The sequence below is a fragment of the Mustela nigripes genome, chromosome 2 (assembly GCF_022355385.1).
Source record: "Mustela nigripes isolate SB6536 chromosome 2, MUSNIG.SB6536, whole genome shotgun sequence".
In the NCBI taxonomy this organism is placed as follows: Eukaryota; Metazoa; Chordata; class Mammalia; order Carnivora; family Mustelidae; genus Mustela; species Mustela nigripes.
In genome coordinates, this window is record NC_081558.1 from 160,063,413 (window position 1) to 160,084,596 (window position 21,184).

Genomic DNA, 21,184 nt, shown 5'->3' on the forward strand with positions numbered 1-21,184 from the left:
CAGAGCTGTTCATAGAAGTTTCATTTGTGTTATTTTTGAACTGAAAAATCCAGGTCCACAGCAAAATGGATTAATAAGTTATGGCATGGTCAGACCAAAAAAACACTATACAGTGTTACAAAAATGAACTATCTAAACAGTTTCATTTATATTTAGGCAAAATGGTGATAGATGTCAGTGCAGTGTTTCTCTTTGGAGAAGGGCTATTGACAGAGAAGGAACAAGAAAGAAAATTTTGAATAGTGTAATGGTCTTACCTTGGTTTTGGAGGTCATTATCTGAATTCATGCATATGTAAAAATTCATCAAGCTTTACACTAAATATTTTTGCATTTTTCCATATGTAATTTATGTTTCCTGAAATGCTACTTTCTAAATAAATTGTGTGTTACTTCAGCACTGTGGAAGAACCAATGAATCATTAGTATTGGCTTTTTGGTTTATCGCTCAACAAAACTCAGTGAGATTTCCTGTCCTTGGCCAGTCGGCAGCTAACCACTTTAAATGCATACTCTGGGGACTTCAGCTTTGAGGGTACTGATGTCCGTCAACATCCTGGTATCTGGTAAGTCTGATGCTGTGATATTTTTTAGCAAAATGTAATGTATTTTGAAGTGCCAAGATTGCTCTTTAGCCACTCATGAAATGTGTTCTAATTTGTTCTAGTAGCAGTGATAAATTTGTATATTATCTGGAAAACCTTCATATTTACCTTATGTCATTCATACACTGACTAGTTGTCTAGCTGAGCCCAGGGAAATACTGGGGATCCTGGAATGGAGTGAAACTGAACTTGTGTAACTAGACAAAATGTAGTGTTTCCTCTAGTTTCTTGGTTTGTATTTTTTTTGTCTCCTTGAAATCTTGTTTTTTGAACCTTATATTTATTAATGTGTAATTATTTTTTCTCCTTTGATATTTCTAGCACACAGGTTAAGAAGGAAATCCTGTTTCTTTTTGGGGTTGTTAAGTTTTAAAATAGGGACAAAAAGTGAATGGGTAATTTTGTTTAAGAAAATGAGGGTCAGAGAATATAAGAATATATAAATGGTTATTCAAAGTTAATAATTTCAAGTTCACACCAGGACACTTTATATGATGGATCTTATCCTGAAACATGAACAGGTAGAAGAAATGAGTAGAGCGACTGAATTTAGAGCAGTCATAGGCAGGTGAAAATAAGGTTGAATCCATTCTGTGTTTCCTTGCCATCATTCCAAAGAAGTTCCAAAACATTCTGAGAAAGCCTGGCTTCCACATTTCCATATTATGTCTAGTTATGAGAGAAGAGAACCAGTTCTTAGGAGAAAGAAAATTGGAAATCTAAGGTGAGGAAAAGGTGAAAGAAATTGGGAGGAGCGGGGAACACTTGGGGAGAACTCAAAAGACAGGGAATAACAGATTTGACTCATGACAAGTGCTAGAGAAATATTTAGACATGGCAGGAAATAGATGGCAACGAAAGGATGTAATTGAAAAGAGTGTCATTAAAACCTGTTAATGTCTATTTCTGGGCTCTCTATTGTTTCATAGATCAATGTGTCAGTTTTTGTGCCAGTACCGTATTGTCTTGATGATGACAGCTTTGTAATAGAGCTTGAATACAGGCAATGTGATGCCCCCAGATTTGTTTTTCTTTTTCAATATTTCTTTAGCAATTTGAGGTCTTTTCTGGTTCCATACAAATTTTAGGACTGTTTGTTCTACCACTTCAAAAAATGCTGATGGTATTTTGATTGGGATGACATTGAATGTATAGATTGTTCTGGGCAGCATAGACATTTTAACCAAGTTTATTCTTCCAATTCATGAGCATGCAATGTTTTCCTATCTTTTTGTGTCTTCTTCAGTTTCTTTCACGAGTGTTCTGCAGTTCTTTGAATATGGATCCTTACCTCATTGGTTATGTTTATTCTAGGGTATCTTATGGGTTTTGGTGCTATTGCAAATGGAATTGATTCTCTAATTTCCCTTTCTACAGTTTCATTGCTAGTGTATAAGAAAGCAACTGATTTCTGTGCACTGATTTTGTATACTGCCATATTACCAAATTGCTGTATGAGTTCTAGTAATTTGGGGATGGAGTCTTTTGGGCTTTCCACATAAAGTATCATGTCATCTGGGAAGAGAGTTTGACTTCTTTGCCAATTTGAATACCTTATCCTTCTTTTTGTTGTCCGATTGCTGTTGCTAACACTTCTGTACTATGTTAAACAACAGTGGTGAGAGTGGACATCCTTGTTGTGTTCCTGAAGCCAACATTTCTTTCAAGTCAGGTCCACTGGAATCAACTGACCTCAATTTTTGTTTGTTTGAGAAAGACTTCCATTTCTCCATCCCTTTAGAAGGGAAGGTAATTTTCTAGGGTACAGAATTCTAGTGTGGTGAGGTCTTTTCCTATTAACATTTTTAAAAATTAATTTTTTTAGTAAAAAACAGTGTCCCTATTTCTACAGAGAAGTTTAAAGTATTTAGTTTACATTTTTCTTTTATCTTTGTCTTTTTTTTTTTAATGTAGAGTCGACATACAATGTTAAATATTTTATTTCATTCTTTTTTCTTGTCTGATTTCCTAGGAGAAGTTGGATATAATTCTCATCTTTGTTCCTCTATAAGATATTTTGTTTTTCTGGCTTTTTTCACAATTTTTTCTTTATCTTTGATTTTCTGTAGTTTCAATTAATATCACAGGTCTAAGATTTTCCTGGCATTTATTCTGCTTGGTATTCTCGAACCTTCCTAGAACTTTGGTTTGGTATCTGAGTAACTTAAGGAAATTCTCAGTCATTTCTTCAGATATTTCTAGTCTTCCTTTCTCTCTTTCTTTTCCTTCTGATTTTTTCATTACATGTGTTTACATGTTTTCATAGTGGTCCCATAGTCCTTGGATATGCTGTGTTTTGTTGTTGTTGTTGTTTGTTTGTTTGTTTTACTGTGTGTGTGTCCTCTTTGCTTTTCAGTTTTGGTGGTTTCTATTGATATACTCTCTAGCTTAGAGATTCTTTCCTCAGCCATATCCCATCTATAAATAAGCTCATCAAAGACATTCTTCATTTCTACTACAGTATTTTTGATTTAATTCTGTCAACTTTGCCTCATGTATTTTGAAGCTCTTATTAGGTATATGGGCATATCTTGTTTTATTGTGTTTCATTTTAATGCACTTCACAGACATTGTGGTTTTAGTAAATGAAGGTTTGTGGCAACCCTGCATGGAGGGTATTAGCAAAATTTTTTCAACAGCCTTTGTTCATTTTGTCTCGTTGTGTTACATTTTGGCAATTCTTGCAATATTTGAAACTTTACTATTATATTACATTTTGTGCGGTGATCTATGATCAGTGGTCTTTAATATTGCTATTGTAATTGTTTCACCATGTCACTAACCATGCCCATAGAAGTTGGTGAACTTAAGTTATATTTGTGTGTGTTATGGTTCTTCGACTGACTCTCCCTCTCTCTCTCTGTCCCTTTCCTTGGGCCTCCCTCTTCCCTAGGACACAACAATGTTGAAATTAGGCCAATTGATAACCTCATAATGACCCCTAAATATTCAAGTGAAAGGACGAGTCATATACTTCTCACTAAATCAAAAGTTAGAAGTGATTAAGCTTTGTGAAGAAGACATGTTGAAAATCGAAATAGACCAAAAGCTATTTGTGTGTCTTGTGCCAAGTATTTAGCCAGGTTGTGAATGTGAAGGAAAAATTCTTGAAGGAAATCAAAAACACTACTCAAGTGAATACACTAATGATAAGAAAGTGAAAGAGCCTTATTGCTGATAAGGAGAAAGTTTCAGTGGCCTGGAAAGAAGACCAACATTTCCCTAAACCAAAGCCTAATCTAGACCACGGCACTTATTTTCTTTGATTCTGTGGAGGTGGAGAGAGCTGAAGAAGCTGCAAAAGAAAAATGGGAAGCCAGCAGGGGTTAGTTCATGAGGTTTAAGGAAAGAAGCCATTTCCATGGCTTCACGGTAAGGCATAGTAAAGCAGATAAAGCAGGATATGTCAATGTAGAAGCTATAACAAGTTCACCAGAAGATCTAGCTGAGATAATTTATAAAGGCAACTACACTAAACAACAGATTTTTTTTTAATGGAGATGAAACTGCTTTGTATTGGAAGAAGATGTCATCTAGGACTTTCTGAAATTCTCCCTTTCTCATATCATTTATGTTTGTTCTTCATCCTAGTTTTCCAGTTTAAGAAAGTAGACAATGAGTAAATTGAACTCTGTTGTGTTCTTTTAATCTGCCTAGGGCTTTTGGGAGGACAGGTGGGACATATATATTTGTTCTTTTATTTCTTTAAACGTTCTCAACACATTTAATTTATACCCTATATTCAATAATTCCAAACTCTGAAGTTCTGAATCTTTTTTTTTAAAGATTTTATTTATTTATTTGACATAGAGAGAGATCAGGCAGAGATAGGTAGGCAGAGAGGCAGGCAAGGTTGGGTGGAAAGAAGACTCCCTGCTGAGCAGAGAGCCTGATGCGGGGTTCGATCCCAGGACCCTGAGATCATGATCTGAGCTGAAGGCAGAGGCTTTAACTCACTGAGCCACACAGGCGCCCTTGAAGTTCTGAATCTTATTCATCTCTTTAAGAAAAAGAGAGGGCAGCCAATAAAAAGAACATTATCCAGGAGCACCTGGGTCACAGAGTCAGTTAAGCATCTGACTCTTGGTTCTGGCTCAGGTCATGATCTCTCTGTGGTGGGATTGAGCCCCATGTTGGGCTATGTATTCCGTATGGGGTCTGTTTCAGATTCTTTCTCTCTCCCCCTCTTCTCCCCCCACCCCAACAGAAAGATTTTTAAAAATCTTTTAAAAAGTACATTATCTGATTTTATGGTTTCTTGTTTTTTCCTGGTTTTTAAATTTTGGAATGTGGCTCACAATTGTGTTGGTTTGAGTCTGAGAACTGGTTTGAGTATAAAAACGTGGTGAAAGATCATCATCTTCCGTTATGGCAACTAACGTAAGTCTTTACTCACTGCTGTGGATTGAATGCCAAAATTCATATGTTGGAACCTATTCTCCATGTTATTTGGAGGTGGAAGTTTTAGGAAGTAATTAGGTCATAATGGTGAAGTTTCCAGATTAGGACACTTATAAGAAGAGAGCCAGGTGAGCTTTCTTTTTCTCTCTCTCCCTTTGGCCCTCCCATGTGAGAATATAGTGAGAAGGTTGCTATCTACAAGCCAGGAAGTGGGCTATCACTGGACAACATATCTGCCACTGCTTTCATTTTCAACTTCTCAGCCTCTAGAACTGTGAGAAAAAATGTTTGTTATCTAAGCCACTCTATGGTGTTTTTGTTGCAGCAGGCAAAACTAAGATACTCATTTACCCTTGATTTGATTATATAGGGCAAACCATACCCATAAATGGCAGGATTTCAGAATTCTGTCTGTTTTTGTGGGGTTGAGAGAAGACACATAATCGTAAGACTTCCACCCTGAAGGATCCAGGAGGATGGAGAAAGTGTGCCTCTTGAAGAACAATCTGAGAGACCCCCTAGAATCTCTAGTTGGGCTAGAGTGAAGATTTTTTCTGAAGCAGCCAATCAGTAAAGACTGGGGGAAGGGGTGGAATGACAGCTTCTACAACTGTGAAGACACTAACAGTGTAAATCTTCCAAAGGATCAAGGAAACATGATACCACTCAAGGAACAAAATAAAGCTCCAGTGCCTCATCTCAAAGAAATAGAGATCTGTATGTCTGACAAAGAATTACAAAATAGTCTACTCAAAGAAGCTCAGTGAGCTACAAGAAAACACAGATAGACAATTAAACAAACTCTAGAAAAGAACACATGAACAAAGGGAAACTTCAAGGAAGAGATAGAAATCATGACAAAGAACCAAACACAAATTCTGGAGCTGAATAATACAATGACTGCACTGAAAAATTCAATAGAGAACTTCAGCAACGTATTTGTCAAGTAGAAGAGAGAATTAGTGAACATAAAGACATAGCTTGAGGGTGCCTGGGTGGCTCAGTTGGTTGGGCATCTACCTTTGGCTCAGATCATGATCCCAGGATCCTGGGACCAAGTCCTGTGGTGAGCTCCCTGCTCCCTGGGGGAGCCTGCTTCTCCCTCTGCCTCTGCTTCTCTCTCCCTACTCTGTCATGCATGAATAAATAAATAAAATGCTAAAAAAATGACATAATTTGAAACCAGCTACTAAGAGATGAAAAGCAAACAAACTAAAAGAATGGAAGTGAATGAAGAAAGTCTGTAGGTCTTATGAAATACCAACAAACAAAATAACATAGGCATGGGAGCCCCAGATAAACATAAAAGAGAAAGGAGCAGAAAACTAATTTAAAGTAAAAATAAGAGACAACTTCCCAGTAGTGCATTGGCAGGGTCATAGGGAAATTCTATTTTTAATTTCTTGAGGAATCTCCACACTGTTCTCCAAAGAGGCTGCACCAACTTGCATTCCCACCAACAATGTAAGAGCGTTCTCCTTTCTCCACATCCTCTCCAACACATGCTGTTTCCTGTCTGGCTAATTCTGGCCATTCTAACTGGTGTAAGGTGATATCTCAATGTAGTTTTAATTTGAATCTCCCTGATGGCTAGTGATGGTAAACATTTTTTCATGTGTCTGATACCCATTTGTATGTCTTCATTGGAGAATTGTCTGTCCATATCTTCTGCCCATTTTTTGATATGATTGTCTGTTTTGTGTGTGTTGAGTTTGAGGAGTTCATTATAGATCCTGGATATCAACCTTTTGTCTGTACTGTCATTTGCAAATATCTTCTCCCATTCCGTGGGTTGCCTCTTTGTTTTGTTGACTGTTTCCTTTGCTGTGCAGAAGCTTTTGATTTTGATGAAGTCCCAAACGTTTATTTTTGCTTTTGTTTCCTTTGTCTTTGGAGACATATCTTGAAAGAAGTTGCTGTGGCTGATATTGAAGAGATTACTGCCTATTCTCCTCTAGGATTCTGATGGATTCCTGTCTCACATTGAGGTCTTTTATCCATTTTGAGTTTATCTTTGTGTATGGTGTAAGAGAATTGTCGAGTTTCATTCTTCTACATATAGCTGTCCAGGTTTCCCAGCACCATTTATTGACGAGACTGTCTTTTTTCCACTGTATATTTTTTCCTGTTTTGTCGAAGATTATTTGCCCATAGAGTTGAGGGTCCATATTTGGGCTCTCTACTCTGTTCCACTGGTCTATGTGTCTGTTTTTATGCCAGTACCATGCTGTCTTGGTGATCGCAGCTTTGTAGTAAAGCTTGAAATCAGGTAACGTGATGCCCCCCATTTTATTTTTGTTTTTCAACATTTCCTTAGCGATTCGGGGTCTCTTCTGATTCTATACAAATTTTAGGATTATTTGCTCCAGCTCTTCCCGGTGGGGAATGAACATTCAGATCCATGAAGCTCAAAGAACTTGACTGACCTAAAGAAATCTTCGCTGAGGGGTGCCTGAGTAGCTCAGTCAGTTAAGTGTCTGCCTTCAGCTAGGTCATGATCTCAGGGTCCTGGGACTCTGCTTCTCCTTCTCCCTCTGCTACTCCCCCTGCTTGTTTTCTCTCTCTCAAATATATAAAAAAATCTTACATTACCCCTAACAACAACAACAACAACAACAAATCTTCACGGATAAACATTATACTCAAATGGAAATGAGAGACTTGAATGAAGGAGGGGAAAGGTGACTGGTCACCTATGAAGGAGCCCCATAAAACTAGCATATTTCTCAGCAGAAATTTTGCAGACCAGGAGAGTGGGGTGGTAAATTCAAAGTACTGAAAAAAAAAAATCCTGTCATGGAAGAATACTTTACTTGGCAAACCAGACATAAAGGTGAGATGAAGAATTTCCTAGAAAAAAACAAAGTAAATGGACTTCATCAGTACTAGATTTGCTTAAAATTAATTCTAAAGAGAGCTTTTCAAATTGTTATGAGAGGATGCTAATCAGCATAATGAAGACATATAGACAATAAAACACACGAATAAAATCAAATTTATAATTGAATTCAGAATAGTCTAATATTGTAATGGGCAAATATAAAACTGAATTCAGAATAGTCTAATACTGTAATGGTGGTACATAATTCACTTTTTACTCTAGTACAAATGCTAAAAAGAAAAGCATTAAAAACAATTATAGCTATAATAATCTGTTAGTGATTACACAAACTAAAAATATGTAAATTGTAACATTAATAAAAATTGGGGAGAGGAGAAGTAAAAGTATTCAGTATTATATGCAAGGCACTAAGTTATAATTGGCTTAAAATAAGTCCAAGGTATTTTTATAAAAAATTATTTATTTAAGAGAAAGAGAGAAAACATGAGCTGGGAGAGGGGCAGAGGGAGAGGGAGAGAGAATATCAAGCAAATTTCCCTCTGATTGTGGAACAAGACACAGGGCTCAATCTCAGGATCCCAATATCATGACCTAAGCCAAATCTTGATTTGGATGCTTAACTGACTGACCCACTCAGGCATCCTTATTCCAAGATGTTTTATGTAAGTCTCACAGTAACTACGAAGAAAAACATCTGGTAAATACACAAAAGATATAGAAAAAGAAATCAAAGCACACCACTACAAAAAGAACTAGCAAATCACAAAGGAACAGAAAGAGAGGAAGAAAATAATAAAGGGACTTCAAAGCAGTGAGAAAACAAAGAACAAAATGGGGTGCTAAGTACATAGCTACCACTTATCTTAATATAAACAGACTAAGTACTCCAATCAAAAGGTACATAATGTTTGAACAGATGAAATAATGAGTCAACAATATGCTACCTGTAAGAGACTGGCTTTAGCTGTGTGGATACACTAGGCTGAAAGTGAAGGGATGCAAAAAGGTGTTCAATGCAAATGAAAACCAAAAGAGAGTAGAGATAGCCATATATATACATAAGAGAAAAGAGACTTTAAGTCAAAAACTGTAACTAATGGCAAAGAATGTCATTTTCTAATGGTAAAGGAATAGATTCATCAAGAGGATATAACACTTGTAAATATTTATGCATCCAACATTGGAGCACCTAAATATGTAGAGCAGATAGTAAAAGAACTGAAGGAGAAATAGACAACAATATAGGGTTGTAGGGAACTGTAATACCCCACACTGAAAAATGGATAGATCATTCTGACATAAAATCACTAAAGAAGTAGTGCACTTGAACAACACCATAGACCCAGTGGCCCAACAGACATGTACAGAACATTCCTTCCAACAACAGCAGAACACATTCTTCTCATGCACACACAGATTATTCCACAGAATAAATCAGAGTTTCAAAAAAAAGTTTCTACAAAAATTACTTCAATACAGAATTTTTCAGAACCTGGATTTGAAGTATATTAGGAGTACTTTGATTCCCAGAAAACTTGGTAGAACCTAAGTGAAGGAATGCTTGTGGATCTCAGGAACTATGGAATTAGAAACGAGTGAGGTGAGGAGTATCATTCTCTTTCTGCTTCTGGTTCATTCTTCCCAAGATGAGTGTATTAATCAGTTCCTCAGAGAAACAGAATAACAGAGAGAGAGAGAGAGATGGGGAGAGAGAAAGGAAGGAGGATGGAGGAGGAATTGAGGAGGAGAGAAAAAAGAGATTGATTTTAAAGAATTGACTCACATGATTGCAGAGCTTTGGAAAGTCCAGAATCTGCAGGGTGGGCCAGAGCTAGAGACCCAGAGAGCACAGAAGTTTGAGTCTGAAGGCAATATGCTATAGAACTCACTTTCCCAGGAGGCCACTCTTTTTTCACTAGAGGCCTTCGACTGATTGGACAAAGCCCACTCACATATGGAGGGTAATTTACTTTACTGAAAGTCTACTCATTTAAATATTAATCTTACTTAAAAAATTACTTTCACAGAAACCTCTAGAATATTGTTTAACTGAATACATGGGAACCATGTCCAAGCCAGGTTGACACATAAAATTAGCAGTCACAGTAGGAAAAATGGGGTAAAAAGGAATGAACTATTGTTCTCAAACTGGTTCCAAATTTTCCTGAAAGCAATCTCATTTGTGAAGCTGGGTGAGGCCCACCACTGGATTAAACAACTTTAATCCTGGGGATGGCACCTGGAGAAAGCACTACTCAGCCTGGCTCATAATGGGCCAAACCAGTGGCTAGGAAAGAAGTGGAAGCAGGGTTACCTTGGAGAAAATGGTGGTCAAGTATACAGCATAGTGTCCCATCAATGGGAAATCACTGATTAAGAAATTATAACGTAATTTTAAGTGTTAACGTGGTTTTTTCCACTTAAGGATGGAATAATTTCTAATTTTCATTTTGCAATGTTTTTTATGGAATTAGTTATAGTTAACTGATGTTCTATCATGATATGTGTAAGATTTGTGGATACATACTGGCTTGTGCTCCTTTTAAGCACCTAAAATTGATTTTTTTACTTTTCTCTGAATATTTTCTAGCCTCAACATTCAGTTCATCTGTGAAAGGCAAGCAGAGAAGTCTCACACTTCCTGCAGAAGGTAAAGTGATTTTTATTTTTTTATAGAGACCAGTACTAAAGGGGAGAAGAGTGGAACTTCTTTAGAAATATATCTGATGGGGGCACTTGGATGGCTCAGTGGGTTAAAGCCTTTGCCTTCGGTTCAGGTAATGGTCTCAGGGTCCTGGGATCGAGCCCCGTGTTGGGCTCTTTGCTCGGTGGGGAGCCTCCTTCCCCCTTTCACTCTGCCTGCCTCTCTGCCTAATTGTGATCTCTGTCTGTCAAATAAATAAAATCTTAAAAAAAAAAATGTCTGATGGGCTGGTCAGGGGGCCAGCCTTGAGCCCAGTTGAAGAGTGTGGTGAACTGAATGCTGCAATGTGGGGGACCCCGTCCTCCTCCCCCAAGGCAGTTCAATTCCATGTGAAGATTTTGGAGTTCTCTCTCTATCACACTCTGTGCCAGGATTTGTGGGGAACACAGAGATGAACAAGGTGAGCTACACTGCCAGAGCATCCTAAGGGGCTCAGTTTTGTGGGGAGCCCAGAAATAAACACAGATGCCATATAAAGTAGGGGAGATAAGCCTTCACATCAAGTGTGCTGGGAATGTAGAGGAGGGAGCGTGAGCACCAGGTTCTGGGAAGGCATCACGGAGGAAGCAGCATGTGAATTAGCTCTTAAAGGAAGAGGAACATTTTCATAGACAGAAGTGCTGTGCAGGCATCCCAGACTGCAAGGACCAGAGGGAAGACCTAGTTATTCAGTCATGCTTGCTGTTTCCTTTCTGAAGTGTGGGGGCGACAGAGGGGTGATAAAATTGCCAAGGTGAGTCAATTTGAAAAAGAGGAATTTCAAAGCCAGCACAAAGACATGCCAGTGTTGTCTTCAGGCAGTGAGAGATCTCTGAAGGGTGTCAGAGTGGAGGGGATCACCCCTGTGTTACAGAATCCTGGACCTGGCTGCAAGGTAAGGTGAGAGCTGAGGAGAGGAGAGTTTTGAGACAGAGAAGATGGTAGGAGCCTTCTGTAGTAACCCAGGTGTGGTGATGGGGTCTTAAAGTAGGGTATGGCAGTGAGAAGAGAAAGGAAAAGGGATTGTCTGTGTGCAGAAGGCGGCAGGAGACTGGAGGGGAGTCAGAGACACAGGATGCAGCAACGCTGGGACATCGCTGCTCTTCTGGAGCAAATATGAGAATCTACCTGCTACCCCTTTGTGAAGGGGGAGCAGAAGTCACCATAGCTGATCACAGGGCCGTGTGGAGATTATATTTGTTGGACAAGGGCCAACCCATTGAGTGTGGGGGAGGGACTGGGCATTGGCAAATTATCACAACAGGTATGAAAAAAGGAAGAAGAGGATTAGGAAAAGGTGAATAAAAGAAATCAGGTAAGAAGTCACACTGAGAGTGAAGGAGGAATGCTGGAAGGTCACAGAGCAGAGCATGGAGAAAGAGCAGAGACTACGCATGGTACGTGGGATCCTCACTGATGGAGCTCCTTCACAGGAGATGGTGCTCTTGTTAAAATGCATATGTTTGATCAGCTTATAGGTTCCTTTAAAATAATAGAGCCAGATCTTGAGAATAAGTATCAGGCAAAATATAAAAGCTGAAGATTGCTCACAAGCTGAAGTGCAAACAGAGAACACACTCAACCTGCTTCTCACCAGCCTCTTCTCTTTCTGGGTTCATCTTCTGCATCCTGCCCTTGAGCACCTGTGTGCTCACCCACACCTACCTCTAGCTGATCTCCAAGCCCCTGTGTTGCTGCTCACCTCTAAGCCTTGACCAAATTGCAGGTTCTGTGTTCATGAAGTAGGGACACACTTGCAGTGGGGGAAGGAACATGGATTCAAGTGCCTCTCAGGTCTGCTCTAAAATCCATCCCCACTTGCTTCCTATAGCTGTGGGATCTTGATTTGGCTGTGAAATTCAAGGGCTTGAGTCCATCACAGAAGAGGCAAATGAACCAAAGGAGAGGAGAGACCACACATGCATAGTTTAGCATTAGGAACTCCATCCACATAACAGCTTTGCTCCATCTCAGCTGGCTCTGCTCCTATTAAGGTGATGAGCTCGCTGCCATTCACCGGGGTTGCAGGTATGTTGTACCTGATGAACCCTCTCTCAGCAAAGCCAGTCATGGATGCATTATGACTGTTTATGGGAGAGCTGGAGCTTCTAGATTGGAGAATAATTGTAGATTTCAGAGTTAATTTTTTACACTGAAGGTGGGCAAAAGCAGTAACCTTCTTCATTTAATCCTCATAATTAGGTTGAACATAAATAAGATCTGTAAACAAAGTTCACAGTAGAACTGTTTGGCAGTCCATGAATAGGAAGGAAGGAAGGAAGGAAGGTTGGTTCGTTGATTTTACTGACTTTGTGAATCTCCAAATAAAGAGTAGTTTATGAAAGTCCAGTTTGTTCAACCTGAATGTCATCCTATAGTTTTTATTTCGGTTTGTCCAAAGGGGTACCCTTTGGTAGAGGCATTTAATTCTTCTACTACTGATTTATTGTCTCTGATAAAAACTTAGGAGGAGAAAAGCACATCACCAATTTTTCCACTTTCTGTGGAAGGAGCATGAGTTATAAGATAAGTCTAATAGTTTCTTAGACTGAAGGATTAGATGTAGATGACTTTGTCCTTTAATTTTTATTGTGTTTTCTTATTTGTTTTCAATAAAATTCCTGATGCTATTTTAAGCCCTTAAAATATTTTTCACACATAAAATAAATGTAGCTTATCTAATAATACAAATATAGGAGAAAAACAAGTTTATCTTTGGATTAGGTTATACACATTTTGTACATGTTTAATTATTTTTATGTAACCGTAGTATTTTGGAATAGGATGACCAGCAAAGTCATGCGTTAGTACACTTTATGTACTAATATGTAGTAGAAAATGTAGCACTTGAAGTGTTTTTAATCCAGGTTTTCTTTCATCATTCTCCTTGTGTGTGTGTCCAGCTAACTCTTCTCTGTCCGTACTTGTGGATACAAAGGCTGTGCTCCTTTGTCCTCCTGACAACCCCACAGCTTTGGTGGTAACATGGACAATAAACCCCAGAGACCAGCCTCCCTGCACTAGAGTCCACAGGAGAGACAACAATGAGACCAGTGTAAGAAACTGTACTGATGCGAGAATATCCTGGGAGTCCAGACCTGATCAGAATCCTGCCCTTCAGATTGACCCCGTGGCCCTCACTCATGATGGATATTACAGGTGTGAAGTGGCTGCAGCTGATGGGAATTTCGGTCATACATATTACCTCCGAGTGTTAGGTAAGGAGCATGACATATTGTGCTATGTCACATATCCAGATCTGGGATTGAATCAGATGTGTCTCTGTATTCCATACCCCATGTGTTAAGCCTGAAGCATTTTCCCCTGTGTCTCTGCAGTACCCCCCAAGGTGACCCTGTTTCGAGGCAGCAATGGAACCATCGTGTGCAGGGCAGCTGCAGGGAAGCCATCTGCACAGATCTTCTGGACCCCAGAGGGAGATTGTCACACTGAGGAAGAGCCGCTGGGCAATGGTACAGTGACCGTCCAGAGTACATGCCACTGGGAGGGCCGCCAGGTGTCTAATGTGTTCTGCTCTGTCTCCCATGTGACTGGCAACAAGAGTCTGTCCTTAGAGCTGGAAACAGGTTAGTAATTCCAGTGTTTGCTTGTATGTTCATTCTTTCAGGGAAGTTACAGAAGAATGAAAAAGGAGAGTGTGGAGAATTTCACTCTAGTATAGTCTCCCCACACTCTTCCTTTTGTCCTTCTCTTCCATCATTAAGAGTTATAACCAGAAGAATGACACAGAAATTTGCTTTCAAGAAGCCAGATTTTAGAATGAAATTTATTATTTAATAAAGTAAAATGAAAAATAATTTAATAAATTCGCATCCGCTGTATACAAGCAGTAAATTGGCTTGGGTAGTGTAGTTTTAAATTAATACTTATGGATTTAGGAGAAGAATAAATTGTATTTTTAAAAAAATCTTTGTGCTTTTAGAAGAAGAATCAAGTCACTCATAAGTTTTCTTTACATATTTTTAGTTTGGTGAGATTTCTCCTCTAGGTTTTTCCTAGAATTTCTTGGCTATATTATAATAACCTCTATGATTGATTTAAATTTTACTCTTTAGTTTCCTTAAAAATATATGTACTTATTGTTAATTGTCACTAAGCTCAGTGACAAAATTAGAAAACTCCTATTAATCTTAATTTCCACATGGTCAAATTTATTGGGTAATCCATCAGTTCTATTTCTTTTTTCTTGTAGACTTCCCTTCTTGAGTTTTACATACTCTTGTTTATGGTCTCGGTAGTCACTAGACTGCACAACTATGGTCCTGGGCACTCTCTTTCCCACAGTGCTCTGCTTGATTCCATGTCTGTTTATTCTGAGTTCCTTCTGCCTTCCAGACACTTGCTAGTTTTAATCTCTTTGTTTTATGCATGTAGCATTCTGTTACTCTCTGGTAATCCTTGGCTATCCATTAATTTCAAAGTGAACATTCAAAAATGAACTTATTGGAAGCTATGTCATCTGTGGGTGGTTCTGTCAGCTAGTTAGCTTCAGTAGGCTAAAAGGAAGTAAATGAAAAAAAAGTTTTTAAAATATGGGTTCTTTAGTTATCTGAAATTCTTTTCTCTGAGATTGTCCAGTTTCTGCAGAAAATAACTCTCCAGTCTATTGTCTTAGAGGAATAAACCTATTAGTGTTATGAGAGCAGGAAATAAGAGGGGAACATGTTTGTGTGTTTGTGTGTGTGTGTGTGTGTGTGAGAGAGAGAGAGAGAGAGACTGTTCAGAATTCAGACTTTTCTTTAATGTCTCTCTTCAGTCTGGTACTTCCTCTCTACCTTCCATTATATTTGGATCCTTGACTCTGGAATCTCTCCAGTTCACCTTTTCTGGGCAAACTTCCTGTTTCTTGAAGTTTAGGAAGGTGTGGTGACGTGGTGACCTGGCTGCTCAGGGTGGGAGTGGACTTGGCTGCCTATCTTTTCTTAATATAGACCTTCAAAGGAGTTTCCAACTTTTAACTCACACTTTACCCCTCACTTATCCCATTTAATATATTTAGACCTTCTTGTTCTAGAGTCTTTTTGGTGTTCTGTGAACACTAAGATTCTTACTTATTCTACCCCAAATTATTTGCCTTCATCTGTTCATTTTTCACCCAAACACAAGTTGAAAATTTTTATCTGCTCATCTCATCCATATTCTTCGTCTTTGCAAGTTTTATGGAAAAAATTTTTCTATTGATAATTTAGGGAAGTTTAAGAAGGGAGAAGAGAAAAAACCCATATATTTAAACCACCATTTTCTAATATCCATTATTAAAGTGATTTTTTAAAAAAAGATTTTGGGAGTATTAACTGAGGAGAGTAATGCTTATGTATGCAATCTGACCACCTGGTATTAGAATATGTTGTCATGTTTATGGATGCTTAGACTTGAAGGGACTGTCTCACTCATTCTCAGCCAGTGCTGGGGTCTCCTCCTGCCTCCTTGCAGGGCAGGTCCTTAGCCTGTGTGGCTATACTTCCAATGAAAGAGAATGTATTAATTTGCAAGATAAGGTTTCAAAACAATACTGTTGATTATAAGTGTAAAAAAATTTTTTTCAAATAAAAGAGAGAAATGCCATGTTTAAAAAACAAACTTTTGGGGTGCCTGAGTGGCTCGTGGCTTAAAGCCTCTGCCTTAGGCTCAGGTCATGATCCCAGCATCCTGGGCTTTCTGCTCTGCAGGGAGCCTGCTACCTCCTCTCTGCCTGCCTCTCTGCCTACTTGTGATCTCTGTCTGTCAAATAAATAAATAAAATCTTAAAAAAAAAACCAAACTGTTGAAAGGATGTGGAGGGAGAGGACATCAGTCAACTAAGCCTCCACTTACCTCTGTCTGCTGCCCTTAGCCCCATTCAGGGTACAGCAGGAGCAAGGTCCTAGACCACTGCCTCTTAAAATGGTTGAAAGATCTAAATGTGAGACAAGAATCCATCAAAATCCTACAGGAGAATACAGATAGCCCCCTCTTTGACCTTGGCTACAGCAACTTCTTGCTGGACATGTCTCCAAGGCAAGGGAAACAAAAGAAAAAATGAACTACTGGGACGTAATCAGGATAAAAGGCTTTTGCACAACAAAGGAAACAGTCAACAAAACTGGAAGACAACTGCCAGAATGGCAGATAATATTTGCAAATGACTTACCAGATGAAAGACTAGTATATAAAGTCTATAAAGAGCTTATGAAACTCAACACCCAAAGAAATAAAAAAATTCAGTGAAGAAATGGGCAGAAGACATGAAAAGATGTTTCTCCAAAAAAGACAAAGAAATGGCCAATGGACACACAAAAAAGTACTCAACATCACTCCGCATCAGGGAAATACAGATCAAAACCGCAATGAGATACCACCTTATATCAGTCAGAATGGCTAAAGTTAACAACACAGGAACCAGGAGATCTTGGTGAGGATGCAGAGAAAGGGTGACCCTCTTACACTGTTGATAGGAATGCACACTGCTGCATCCACTCTGGAAAACAGTATGGAGGTTCCTCAAAAAGTTAAAAATAGAGCTACCCTATGACCCCCCAATTGTATTACTAGGTATTTATCTAAAGGATACAAACATAGCAATTCAAATGGGCATCTGCATCCCAAAGTTTATAGCAGCAATGCCCATAATGGCTCAAGCATGGAAAGAATCCAGATGTCCATCGACAGATGAATGGATAAAGAAGATGTGGCATATATATATGGGGGGGGGATTACTCAGCCATCATAGAGAATGAAATCTTGCCCCTTGCAACAATGTAGATGGAACTAGAGGGCATTATGTTAAGATAAATAAGTCCGTCAGAAAAAGATAAATACCATATATGATTGCAGTTATATGTGGAATTTAAGAAACAAAACAGATGAACATAGAGGAAGGGAAGGAAAAATAAACCAAGATGAAAACAGCAAGAGGCAAACTATAAGAGACTCAATGCTGGGAAAGAAACTGAGGGTTGCTGGAGGGGAGATAGGTGGGGAAAATGGTGTAACTGGGTTATGGGCATTAAAGAGAGTACATTATGGAACGAACACTTGTGTTATAAGCAACTGATAAATCATTAAATTCTATGCTTAGAACTAATAATACAGTAGATGTTAACTAAGTTGAATTTAAACACACAAGCTGCGCCTCTCAAAGCTGGCAATTCCTTTGTTGACATCTCCTTTTATCAGACTGAGCTTGATACTGCCGCCAGAGTTTAGAAATGATTGAAAGTTGCTGCCATGCGCTCATGTCAGTTTCAAGGACCTGGAAGAAAGCTGATTTCAGGATTAGGTTGTTTTCCAATTACCTCCTTTACAACTCCCCATTTACTTCTGAATGATGGAGATGAGAAACACCCTGCTATTAACTGAAAAATCTAGTCTGCATGTCTCTCCTATATGAATTCACTATTCATGAATCCTTAAAGCCACAAAAACTTTACTTAGGATGATGTCTTGCTAAACACCCTAGAATTAGAATTAATAAAGCAATTTTATTATAACAGTGATTTGACCTATTAATGAATCAAAATCTTTAAAATAAAATGACAAAAGTGAACTTCATGAACTCTGGGACATCCTTGAACATATATTTTATTTTGCAGTTATATATATATAAAATTTATATGATTTGTATTTATATTATATATTTAAATATTCATTTAATGTTATATGTTAATATATGTTAATGTTAATATAAAATACATTTTAAAAGATATATATTAGAATTTATATGTATAATATTTAATTAATTTAATTATATATATAATATATATATATTAGAATTTAGTTTTCAGGGCAGTTTTTGGATCATAGCAAAATTGAGTGGAAAGTGCAGAGTTCCCATATTACCCCTGCCCCAACACACGCACTGTCTCCCCCTCTCTTTACATCCCCCATGCCACACTGGTACATTTATGAGAATTGATGAACCTAAGTTAACACAACATTACCACTCACAATTTGTGGTTTACATTATGGTTCACTCTAGGTGTGCATCTATGAGTTTTAACAAATGTGGAAGTGGCATCTATCCATCATAGTTTCACTCGGAGCAGTTGCACCTTTCTATAAATTCTTTATGCTCCACTTACTCATCCCTCCCTCCACCCTAACCTCTAGAAACCCTGATCCTTACTCTGTCTTCATAGTTTTGCCTTTTCTAGAATGTCATATACTTGGAAGCATACAGAATGTAGCATTGCTAGATTGGTTTCTTTCACCGAGTGCTATGCATTTAAATTTCCTCCATGTCTTTTCATGGCTTGATAGCTCATTTCTTTTTAGTGCTAAATAATATTTCATTGTCTGGATATACCACAGATTAAACATACCCTTTTGTGTCTATGTTTACAGGTGACCAATTATCACTAAACTTAACTATTTTATATATCACCTCCTCTATTTCGGTTGCCTTGGTCATTGTGGGATCCATTTGGCTTTGGAGAATCGGTTGCTGCAGGTATTCAGTAATGCTTTTTCTTCAGCTTTATTGGGCTAGAAGGGGTAAGGTATATGGAATTGATGGGGTAGAATTAATATGCTAACATCAACTCCCCCATAATCAAGAAGCGTGTCCTAAAGGTGTCATATTTGGACTACTCTAAATGACAAGAGGGTTTTACTTGGTTACTTAGACATATAAGCATAGTGAAATAGGACATTTAGGGCAAGATCTTGGTAGAGACATTGTATGCTAATCTGTATTTGAGAAAAGAATTACAATAATTCATTTTATGTACCAAAAATGATGTGCCACATTTATTTCATGTATTAGGTTTCTGTTGCATAATTCCACTTCCTTTCCCCATATCCAGAATTATCTTGTTTAGGTGTATTAATTGCAGGCAACATTCTATTTCTTGTAGTCCTTTTCCGACTTATAATGATTTCTATATAAAATAAACCGCACATCAATAGTATACTTTTTTGTTTTCCCACTTTTCAAAAATGATGTTTATTACATTCACCCCAGCTTATTTTTATTTTTGCAGAAAATGCTAATTAAAAAACAAACCACTTCAGATGTTGAGGAGGTAAGATAACATTAAAAAGTATTTTTGCAAACTTTTAAGACACAAAGTCAAAATATAGCCATGAAATTTATAACTTACATCAATGTTAGTATTTTATAAATATTAGTATTTTAATTAAAAAGCAAAAATTCTAATTTATAATGCTAACACTCAAGTGTACTTGTTTTGTTAATTATATACCATGTACTACTTCTACAAATTCTGAACAATATTGTAATTTCAAGAACTGTATCCTATATAGTACATAATATTTGTCAAATTTGGACTGTAACATTTGGAGAAACTGAATTGGTCTTTTCTCTGGCATGAAACCATCTCCAATCCTTGACTTCCTTTTCTCCATACCATCTTCATTTCCCTCTTGTGCTTCCCTCTCCTGTTCCATTATCTCTTATAACCAGTTACTTACCAAGTCTCTGACCTTCTCCATTGAAATACTTCACATATTACTTCATTTTTCTCCATTCCTACTGTCAAGCAAATGTTATCATCTCACACTGAGACTTAAGTAATCAGTAAATTTTTTGACAAAATAATAGAAAACAGCCTTTATCTTATATCCATGTAAGCTCAGAGACACAAATATAAGTACTCTTATGAAAACAAAAGCTATGTGTACCTTTGAGAAAAACATAGGTAGTTGATGACTTCTGTTTTTTTTTTTTTTTAATTTGATTTGACTTTAAGTTCTTTCTTAGGGTGAAATGCAGTCTTATGTCAGCTATACAGAGAAGAATACTCCACTCAATGATGCTGTGAGCAAGTGAAGAGGTCTCAGGTGTTACAAAGTGAAGTTGAAAGGCTGTGTCTTTACAGTTCTTCATAAGTTACTGGAATCTAACAGCAGGACAAATGAATAAAGGTACAGCAGAGCTACCACTTTGATTTTCTTAGATTTCTAGGATGGAAAACCCGTTTTGAAATTAGCTTTTCAAAGATTCTTTTTTTTTTCCCCAAAGATTCTGAGAAGACAGACACATTTTAAAGGGCTTTAATTCATATTCTTATACAACTGAGAAATTTTAGAATGTTAGCTGCTTTTAGCTAGATATTGAAGAATTGATATTCATACAGAGAAAGCAAATGCTCATGATAAAATACTCAAATTTTTCAGTATCGTAGATAATGAAAACTGAGTTTCCTCACGAAAGAACTCTGCAGAAGGAACCATCAACAGCTTTTATATAATCTTCCAGAAAATTTTAGGGTACATATGTCTATACACCCCAGGTATGTATGTACATTTGTGAGTCTATTTACATATATAGCCATATGCTTGTCAAGACACGAATGGAAACATACCATGATACTGTTCTGTACTTACTAATAATATGATAAGTCTTAGAGATCTATATCAACACAAGCAAAGCAGTTTTATTCATTTTAATGATTACAAAGATTCCATTGTATGGTTATGTAATAATTAGTAAACCATAGACCTATTGATAGACATTTAGATTATTTGTTTTGCTATTATAAACAATAACACATAGAATGTTTCTTGTGGGTAGATCTCTTTGTATTTATTTGAGTGTATTTATAAAAATATTCCTGAGTGGAATTACATGGTCAAAGGGGTGCATTTTTATTTTGACTGATATTTCAAATTGTATCAGTTTTCATTCCCATCA

The 21,184-nt window shown here is 37.5% G+C and overlaps 1 protein-coding gene across 1 annotated transcript; it reads left to right on the forward strand.

The window, feature by feature from the left end:
- Positions 1 to 540: 540 nt before the first annotated feature.
- LOC132010566 (cell surface glycoprotein CD200 receptor 1-like) lies at positions 541 to 19,542 on the forward strand. Its single transcript, XM_059388357.1, has 6 exons — positions 541 to 565; positions 10,438 to 10,497; positions 13,434 to 13,748; positions 13,869 to 14,117; positions 18,874 to 18,979; positions 19,512 to 19,542. Exons 1-6 carry the CDS (start codon positions 541 to 543, stop codon positions 19,519 to 19,521), a joined length of 765 nt encoding a protein of 254 aa, XP_059244340.1. The 3' UTR covers positions 19,522 to 19,542.
- The last annotated feature ends 1,642 nt before the right edge of the window (positions 19,543 to 21,184 follow it).